Source organism: Neovison vison, chromosome 12 (assembly GCF_020171115.1).
Source record: "Neovison vison isolate M4711 chromosome 12, ASM_NN_V1, whole genome shotgun sequence".
In the NCBI taxonomy this organism is placed as follows: Eukaryota; Metazoa; Chordata; class Mammalia; order Carnivora; family Mustelidae; genus Neogale; species Neogale vison.
In genome coordinates this window covers 36,935,194-36,945,614 of record NC_058102.1, presented here as the reverse complement: position 1 = coordinate 36,945,614, position 10,421 = coordinate 36,935,194, and the positions used below count along the sequence as shown (strand labels likewise).

At 36.5% G+C, this 10,421-nt stretch overlaps 1 protein-coding gene across 1 annotated transcript; it reads right to left on the bottom strand.

The window, feature by feature from the left end:
* Window positions 1–3,611: 3,611 nt before the first annotated feature.
* On the bottom strand, window positions 3,612–10,414 carry CCDC59 (coiled-coil domain containing 59). The gene is made up of 4 exons (XM_044228323.1): window positions 10,159–10,414; window positions 8,972–9,281; window positions 6,537–6,636; window positions 3,612–4,094 (listed from the first exon to the last, which is right to left on the bottom strand). Exons 1-4 carry the CDS (start codon window positions 10,310–10,312, stop codon window positions 3,933–3,935), a joined length of 726 nt encoding a protein of 241 aa, XP_044084258.1. The 5' UTR covers window positions 10,313–10,414; the 3' UTR covers window positions 3,612–3,932.
* Between the last annotated feature and the right edge of the window lie 7 nt (window positions 10,415–10,421).

Here is a 10,421-nt window from a genome sequence, read left to right as displayed (position 1 = left end):
TCTTTACAGAGGTAATCACGGTAAAAATGAAATAATTGGGGTGAAGCCTAACACAATATAATCAGTATCCTTATAAAAAAGGGACATTTGGACACACACACAGGACAGCATATGAAGATTGTAGTTATACTGTCATAAGCCAAGGAACCACTGGAGCCAGAAAAGAGACATGGAACAGATCCTTCCCTAGCGCCTTCACAGGATGTATGACCCTTCAACACCCTGATTTCAGACTTCTGGCCTCCATCTCTCTGAGGGTCAATTTTGTCTTTCAGAAGGTTGATCTAGCTTCTGCGAGTCAACTATAGCCAGCTTACATGAGAAAATGATCTGTTTGGCGGGTTAGTGGGGAGAGAACTCGACTTAGAGGCCTCTCATAGAACTGGGATGGTAGAAGCTGCTCATTTAGCATGTAGCTCTGTGAGGGCATTGTCATCAGCTTTTGGTCTGCCTATGCCCTTCTCCTTTCACAACCACTGTTTCCTTGTGAGTTTTGAAAAGCTTCCACTAAGTCATCAATATCTTTCTCAGCATTCATAAATCCTTCAGAAATCAGAAGTCATAAATCCTTCAGATTTCATAACATTTTTTATTAACATATAATGTATTATATACATATATAAAATATGTACATATAAATAAATAATATATAAATATTATTTATATTTAAATATAAATAAAAATATATAAAATATACACATTTATAAAATATATACATATATAAAATATATGTTTTTTTTTCTTTTTTTTTATTAACATATAATGTATTATTTGCTCCAGCATTACAGGTCTGTGAATCATCAGGCTTTCATATTTCACAGTATTCACCATAGCACATACCCTCCCCAATGTCCGTAATGATTCTAAAAGCATATCTACTACCGTTTTATTTTCTGTCTCTTACCACAGTACAGGGTTCAGTCAGAGCTATTGCTTCTGTTACCTGGGAAGATCAAATACTATATAATGGAGCTGTTTTAATGGCTATATTTTCAGTAGGCACAGTATCAGTGGATGCCTTTGTTATTTTTAAAATAAAATTCATCTCTAAACTACAGTAAATCAAGTGGCAGGTGGGGGAAGATGAATGGAGTCCAAAGGTACAAACTTTCAGTTATAAAGTAAGTCACAGGGATACAGAAATCTGTATTGCATGCACATCTTCTGCCTTGAAGTTTAAGAGCAGCAAATATTGATACAGTCAAGGTGTAGCACAGCTATATTTTTTCTATCATTAAATCCTAATGACACTGCTTTCTAGTGTCACTGCAGCCTCTGCTGAGGCCCTTGATGATGTTCATACATTAGATTAAATATAGCTCAAGGTCAAGCTGCAGGAGCCTCCGCTGCTGCGTGCACTCACCAATGCCTTTCCTACCAGAATAGCCACGGCAGCTCACGGAGCCTCCTCTTGGCTGGCATCAGCTGAGGCCATCCAGGAGGTCAGGCTATGGGTGAGCCCACTCCCACGTTCTGTGCCTTTGCTGAAGCCTGTGTGTCTCCACCACTCCTATTCCCCTCCTGCTTCTTTGTTGAGTCCTATACACTTCTGGAGGCTCAATATTGCACCCTGCCTCTGTAGAAATAACCAATTTTCTGTAGATTGAAGCTACACTGAACTTCCAATCAAAATCCCATGGGCCTTATGACTTAAAGTATCTTGCCAAAATGGCAGCAACTAAAAGCCTACTGAATTATTATAAAAATCAAATTAATGGCCCAGTCTAAGTGCCTACAAACTGCCGAGATCAACATTCCCTGTGTATATGTTAAAGTCTGAGCTCTAAACCCACAAGATCTAGCCACCCAAGGCTTCTGCACTTGCATACCATGTTCCCTTGTTTCCTTCTCATTTTATCTCTTGATGTGCTGACCCAGGCAGCACAGATTGGTTTTGGATGTTACATTCTCCCAAACGTGGGCCTTTCCCCTGTTCTGCCTCTGCACCCATCTCCTTCCTACCCTTCATCAATACAGACTATACTTTACAATTTTGGTGTAAGTATAGTCATTAAGAGTATATGACTGTGCAGGCAGTTCAGGTGTTCTCCCCATATTATCATTTAGCTAAGTCACGACTTTCCTGGGCAGAAACATTAAGAATGGCAAAGAGACCATGAGTGTTAGAGTGAGGTTGCCCCATCACCCTAACACGGAAGAAAACATCAGCAATGGATAGAAAGTGTCAGCCCCCAATCGTAATAACATACATGGAGCTATTTTTAAGACTTCTAAATAAACTTTTAAATATGTCCCAGGCTTTCTTCCCTTTGTCTTTTCCTCACACTCTCTTCACTTCTCAACCTTAAAGGCTTTTCCCACACGGCCATCTCACCCATGAAACTATCCTTAATGTCTTCAACCACACGAAATTTCTCAGACAACTGAGGACCTTACCCAGTACTTCTTGAAATGTGTCCTGAGGACCAACCACAAGAGGATCATGAGTTTTTTGTTAAAACATGTTACTGCACCCATTGATGCTATCCAAATCTTGGAAGTAGGACCCTTGAATGTGCCCTTTAAGAAATTGTGTGTGTGATTCCCTAGTGAAGTCTGAGCTTTTTTTTTTTTTACCTGATTTTAACAGATTACTTTCATCCTACAATATTATTTGGCATTTACTGCTCTTTTAAGTTGCTTGGAGGAAGGAATTCTTTTCTAAGACTAATTCCTTAACATGGACCTTGCACATAACAGCAGCTACTCAAAATTTTTTTCAACATTTTTAAGATGAACTCAACTAATTTTTACTCACCTCCCAAAAGGACTAGATCGCCTCCCTTGTTCTATCCTATCCTGATAAAGTGCCTCCCTTGTCGTATCCTGATAAAGCGTCTAGAAGTAAAAGAAAAACACAATCTGTAACAGCAGTTAGTTGAAAAATGTTACTGTTTCACAATGTATTCTCTTTACTGATTAGCCACATTTAGGGTTTTTAAGTTGGTTCCTTTTAAAGGCAATATAATGTATTACAAATTCCTAAGTCACGTTTTTCTACATAATAAAGAGCTCCTCTTCTTTAGTAAGCTGTTTCCTCAGTCTCCTATTGCACTTTTTTAAAATGCAAAGCAAACAGCAGAGCGCCAGAGCTCCCTAAAACCTTAATCCAGCATCTGCTACCATTTAGAAAACTTAATTATACAACGTTGTACAAATATTATTATAGGGATGATGATAAAGTAGCCCTTCTCACTTTGTAGTGTTCTCAAGGAGGCAGGAGAAGCAGTATCGCAGTCTTTTCCCTCAGCTCACAAAGGTCCCAAGGGGGACAACACTGCTAATGTTCAGTGACAACATTCTTCCATAATAGGATCCCACAGAATCTGAAAAGCTTACTTCTTGCTGTGACACTGCTCAGTTTCCAACATCTTTCAAGATTTGACACCAATAAGCTATGTGCTTCCACTTAGGAGAATGTTTGTAAATACCAAAAGGAACTCTTACACCAAAATCTTACTTTATAAAGACCATGTGGTAATAACAATGGGGGTAGAAGGTAGCTTCAGCATTCATGTAGCCTGCCTTCAGGTTTCTGAATTTAAAACCCTAACAGCTGATTACTAAATGTAAGCATTTCATTGTAATGATTCATTGAAAGCTGTGCTCTGTTAATTTCAAAACATTTTATTTCATCTGAATTTCATATGGTACAAAAATATTACATGATTAAACATGTTCAAATAGAGAAGTTCTTTTAGTTCTTTGAGCCACCTTCCTTCAAAGGCAAATAAATAAGAAACATTATGTAGAGCATATAAAGAAAATTTTCTTTCACAAAAATAAAAATATTTGGACATTTTATACTTAGTACAGCTTTGCAGTCTATTTTATGTTAACAAATTTAGTTAATTGATAGGAGGTACAGTACAAATACAAAAGAACTCAGTAGAGGGCAGATATTTTCATCCTTAATTAAGAAAATATCTGATTTAATTTTTTCCTTGTATTTTTTTAAGAAGATACTCCATTTGTAAATTAAAGTTTGGCTGGCCCTTTTTAGTCTTTTTGCTCAGTATTTTGAATGCTTCCATTTTCTTCTTTTTATAGAGCCGCTGAGCTTCTTCTCTCTCTCGTCTTCTCTTCTCAAATTCCTAAAATTATTAACATAGGTAATTTCCATTAGTAACAATCAACAGACATACTTCAGTAATTGTGTTGAAATAGCTATCACCATACAAATGCTTTAGGTTGTCTTATATATTGCAAAATGGGAGGGGTTACCTGTAACCAAAGTAGTGTACCCTTTGCCTTTACACTATAATGCATACTGTAACATAGAATAATATAAATTTATTATAATTTTTTAATTATTTGGATACAACTAAAATTAGAGCACAGAGGAAAGGCATATTTATGTAAGATTTCATCATTTAATTAATGTTCTAGAGTTAGAAGAGACTTTAAAAATTATCTACTCCATATAATACAAAAATCTTCACTTCCAGAATATCTGGTATATTTTTTTTAACTTGCCATTTGACAGATTTAATTCAGGAAACATTTACTGACTATACACTAGGCAAAACACTGCTAGGCATTATGATTTTAAGAATTATCACGTTTGTTTGACTTGCTAAGATAAAGACTCAAATTCATTTGAGCATAAGAAAAAAATTCAAATTTATATGTAAACCTGAAAAACACTACTTGAAATGCAGAACATTTTACTAAATTAAATTTGAACGTTAAATGAAGGTTCTTAAATAATGCAATATGTACCCTGCTTTGTAATTTCCCTGGTAACATATACAGCCCCCAAATGACTCAGCTTGTATTTGCATGATAACATAATTATCAAAGTGCCTTCCCATAAGAGCAAATTCCATTCTTGTAAAACTTTCATGCTAGGCCATTACTTTCATCTTACAGATGAGAAGCTGATTCTCAATGATACTGAAAGTGACCTGCCCCAAATCCCAAATACTCAGTACAGCAAGTCTCATATCTAGATCTCATGAATTCAAAGTCTGATTAGCACTCAAACTTATGGTCTCTTATGGCTCAGTACATCATTTATTTTATTAAGCACAAAAGTTCTAGAACTTATTTATGAATTAAGGTATGTGCAATCTAGTTTACCTCTCTGGAGTTTCATTAAACAAAGTAAAAAAAAAAAAGTAAATTAAACAGTCCTACCATCTATTATGGGTGCTTCTTTGATTCCTCGTGATTGGGCATTACAGCTTTTTATACTGACATTCAGTATCTACAAGTTCTAAGAAACTGTCAATTTTCACGACTACATAGCCCTAGTATTTATAAAGAAAATTAAAAAGATACTAAATGTTTTACAGTATAATGGGCTTTACTTTATCTGGTATACTATTTACAAAGATGTCAGATGGTTGGTTAGAAAAGAATATAATGTAACTAACTATGAAACAAATGTCCAGTACTTACATAGAGAAATGTTTTTGCTTCACCCTAGTCTACTAGTTTAAGAATAATCACGAGAATTTTAGATGTTAAACTTCCAGATTTCTTATACAAATTCTAAAGCTAAGACATAAATTATGTCAGTATGATCTTTAAAGTAGTTTGATTGATGTGATATTCTTTTTAAAGTGATAGATTAATAAACCTTCAATACAAAAAAACACAGATTAAACAAAATTTTGTTGAAGCTGTGGATAATTTTATTGTACTCATTTGTAAAAGACTTTCAATTATGGGTTTCTGAATAATAAAAATTGGTAATTTTTTGTTAATCTAGGAAGCTTTTTAATAGGCAAGATCGACTCTTTAAAGAAATATTTTATTCTAAAACCTCCCTCCGATTTTTATTTCAATGTAAAATTATGATAATCATTTACACTTTCCTTAGTAGTCTCAAATTTTATTATACTAAGAATTTCTTTCTTTTTTTTTTTTTTTTTTAATATTTTATTTGTTTATTTGACAGAGAGCTAGAGAGAGAGCACAAGTAAGCAGAGCAAGGAGCCCGATGTGGGGCTCGATCCCAGGACCCTGGAATCATGACCTGGGCCGAAGGCAGCCACTTAACCAACTGAGCCACCTGGGCGCCCCAAGAATTTCTTGAGGCAGTTGTTAAAAGTGCAACTTCTTGGACCATACCCTTGAAAAATGTTGCCCCATATGCTCACAACCTTTAAAATCCTATTCTTGGGGCGACTGGGTGGCTCACTTGGTTGGGGACTGCCTTTGGCTTAGGTCATGATCCTGGAGTCCTGGGATCAGTCCAGCACTGGGCCTCCTGCTTGGTGGGGAATCTGTTTCTCCCTCTGACACTGCCCCCTCTTCTGCTCTCTCTTTCTCCCTCTCAAATAAATAAATAAATAAATAAAATCTTAAGAAATCTCATTCTTGACCAACTAGTATCTCTTCTCAAAAATAATATAAACAATAAAAGAATTTAACTGTTTAAATTCTCCAGCTCTGCTCAAACTACTCATTTATTCAGCAAATATTTACAGAGGACATACTATATGGACATACTAAGAGACACAGCTCTACATACAGCTACGTTTAGAATAAATTTCAAAAAAGGAGTTAAGTATTTTAAAAGATCTTACTTGTTTCTTAGCAGCACGCTCAGCCTGTACTTGTTCATATTCTTCCTGTGCTTTTTGATTCGATGTTTTCTTTTTATTTTTCTTTGAAACAGTAATGGAGCTTTTAAAGATAAAGATACGTAAGTCAAAGGATTAAAAAAGTGACGTAACCAAAATTATGAAGTAATTACGTCAAATATAGTACTTGCACAATAAAATCTCAGTGATACAAAATAATAGAGCAGGGAGGAGAGGTTGGCAAAAGGAGAACAAAAATCTTATAGCAAAATGTCCAAATAACATGATAAAAATAGAGTTACAGCTTTCAAAATATAATTAAAAAATGGTAAATGGAGAACTCTTGAAGAAATATTAAACCAGAGACAATACAAAAAGTTCTGAAAGCTCCTAAAATGTTAACAAACGGCAAACCAGCACAATGGCAGAAAAGACAGGCTGGAAAAGGCATTAAATTGAAGGATGTGAAAGAAGTTATAGATGAAATGAACTTTAATCCAGAGTGCTTTGATCATCTCTTAATTCATCTACTCAGTCATGGATGACCACTTCACACTCCCTCCTTTTGTTTTTTCTCTTCACAGTCCCTCATTAACTCTTTGTAATCTGGTGTTTGCTCTCTCTAATGAACAGTCCATGCCACAGTCATAACCATCTGGCTTCAGATGCCACATGGATGCAAGGTCAAAATCCTAGTAAGGGTTATCTATTAAAATCTTTCCAAAGTTACCAATGATTACCTAGACCATAAATTCAAAGACTTGGTCTCAGTCCTATTTTTCCTGGACTCTATTCGAGAGATGACCAATCCCTACTTTGAGCAACTTTCATCTGCGGACTTCACTGTCTCTGTATTACCCTCTTTCTCCAATTATGACAGTTCTATTTAACTTTTTCAATGCCTTTTTTCTACTTTTACCTCAAAGTAAGTAATCTTTAAGAATATGACTGTTACTTTCATATGTCTCATGATTTAACCTTCACCTCAGTTATTACCAGGAATGATAATCTACATTTGCAGATTGCCAAAGAACTGAAGTCTACAATTCTAGATTTGCCAGAGCTTTACATTCATTATTAAATAATATGATGCACAATCCTACTGAAAAAATTGAATTTTAATGTCTCTGTCTCTACGTCCATTACACTTTTTCCTAGGGCTTTGTTTCCTGTTACTTTTACCACAAATAGTTAGCAACTTTAAAGCACAGTATTTTAGTGAACTAAAATGTTACAGTTCCAAGTAACAGCTGGATTTTCTGCTGGTTTAGGTTTCAACAGTTTTTTAACTTGAGATATGTGTAGAGAAAGCTTCGTAAGTTAGCTCTTATAAAACCAAAGTGTTATACAGTTGTACCATTTGTTTTTTTAACTGTGACCAAGTCTATGTCCTCCGGAAACAAAATCCAGAATAGTATATATATATTTTTTTTAAGATTTTATCTATTTACCTGACAGAAATCACAAGTAGGCAGAGCAGCAGGCAGAAAGAGAGAGAGAGGAGGGTGGGGATGCAGGCTCCCCGCTGAGAGCCCAACAAGGGGCTTGATCCTAGGACCCTGAGATCATGACTGGAGCCGAAGGCAGAGGCTAAACCCACTGAGCCACCCAGGCGCCCCCAAAATCCAGAATAGTATTAATAGCAGCAGTTAACATCCATGAAGCACTTCCTACGTGCCATGTGCCTTTGTAAGTACCTTATATAAATGAACTCACTTCCCAACATCATGAGATGGGTCAGAGATACCATGGGATCTCTGTGAATAATACACTCTAGAATTGTAAAACATGGCAGCTCTGAATTACATACTAATTATTATCATTTCTATTTCAGAGAAGAGGACACCAGGTACCAATATGTGTCCAGCTCCAGAGTCTGGTACTAACCCCTACATTATAATACCTCTCAAAAGTTAGTTGTTTTTTTAAAACATGTATTAGTAACAGGAGTTAACCATGGTCCCCCAAAATTAAATATACTCAAGAGACTGAAACTCAAAACTCAGATCTTTTCATTCCAATTTCATTACTTCTTCCATCAACTGAAACTAGCCTAACGCATTCATTTAAGCTAAAAGAAAGCTTCCCTGAAAATATTTTTGCATAATCCACTGTGATTTCTATAACTCCTTAAGTAAGAAAAATTCCAATTCCATAATGTGTCCTATAATCCATTTCATAAAACACTGCTTATATCTACAACGAAGGATCTGAGGGGTGCCTGGATGGCTTCAGTTAAACATCTGACCCTTGGTTTCAACTCAGGTCATAATCTCGTGATCTTGAGACTGTGCCCCATTTTGGGTGGGCTCTGCACACAGCAGGGAGTCTGTGTGAGGTTCTTTCTCCCTCTGCCCCTCCCCCCTTCCACTCACACTTTCTCTCTAAAATAAATTAACAAATCTTAAAAAAGGATTTGGAAAGAAGACAATACATACTTCATTCTTATGCTACACTGTTCTGCTGACTGAGGCTGCTCAAAACTACAGTACTCTGACAAAGCTTGGTCGATGTCAGACTGTTCCTTTCCCAAAGGCTGATCAGCTTGTTCTTCTGACAAAGGCTGTTCAACTTTTCTAAGTTGCTTCCTGAGTCTTTTCTCTTCAGCTAAATAAAGATGTTTCAGATGCTCAGGGTATCGGTCTGTGAACTGGGATTCCTGTGAGGTTTGGGCCTTCTTTTCCTTCCATAACAATTTCTTGTAATTTTGCTGAATCTTCAGCTTTCTTCGGAATGCAAAGCCTTGTCCTATTGAAGAGTGTCAACCATAAATTACTTTCTCAGAAAATAAACTGCATAAAACAATGTAGCTGTTAGTTTAAAAAGGAAAATTTCTTACATCATCACATTCAGAAGCTAGAATTACACTAATTTGCTTTAAAAGGTCATTTGAAGAAAACAAGCTTAAGGTAAGGGAATGATAGTATGTTGGTCCTTTTCAAAAACACCTGGTTAACATCAGTCATTCATGCTCAGTGATAAGCCCAAAGAAGAGAAAATGATTAGTGTTGCACAAATCCAATTTACCGCACCCAAAGTCAAAACAAATTCTTTAATTCACCTAAAACAGTTAATCCTCATCTTCAATACTTTAAAAAAAAAAACCCTCATATCAATAATTTTACCTTAGAGAAACACTATACGACTTATTTTCTAAAGTAATTACTACAAGAGAGATGGTCTATGGTTTTCTGGACAGCTAGCAGTTATGAGAAAGTTGAACTTACTTAAGACTTATACAGCCCAAATGGAATTCAAGGGAACTTGCTGACAGCAAGACAAAAACAAACTAAAGCGAAGCAAAGATCAGTAATAAAAGACTGGAATGCTTTGGAACCATAGATACTACGCTTACGGTTTCACCGGAAAACTCTAGAGAAAAATTCTGATTAAGAATGGGGTTAAGTCGAGGGAGACACTTAAAAGAATTACAGTTAGCAACACTAACTCTTCCTCCCATTCACAGTTCTGGGAAGCCCACGGCTTCAGCGGGTTTAAGAATGGCTTCCTCTGCCCTAAGGGGGGCCGGGTCTGGTTCCTAAATCCTTCTTCCCTGCTTCGGCGGGTAGCGTATCCTAAAATTTCGCAGGCCTTAAGATTTGTAAAAGGCTGTCTTCTTACATACCCTCGCGAACGCTCCCCACGAAGGCCTGCTGGTGATTAGATCGCCAAGTCCTCTGCTTCACATTCTTATTCTTGAACCCGACCGAAGAAACTCCTTGGCTACGCATCCCCAAATCCTCTGCTGACCACTCGGCTAACCGCCTTACCGGCGCCATGGTACACCAACCAAATCGCCAGAAAAACGTAACCGACGCTGTTAAAATACGTCATGAGACAAAAGCAATCCATCACCCAACTAATGTCCAAATCGGAGTTCTATTCCTC

Bases quoted from the DNA above. Each gene is read 5' to 3' on its own strand.
- CCDC59 (XM_044228323.1), bottom strand. From the start codon at position 10,312: ATGGCGCCGGTAAGGCGGTTAGCCGAGTGGTCAGCAGAGGATTTGGGG. The intron at 9,282-10,158 runs GTATGTAAGAAG...ACTCTTCAATAG, and splicing joins CGTGGGGAGCGTTCGCGAGG to GACAAGGCTTTGCATTCCGA. The intron at 6,637-8,971 runs GTATGTATTGTC...TATCTTTAAAAG, and splicing joins CAGTGTAGCATAAGAATGAA to CTCCATTACTGTTTCAAAGA.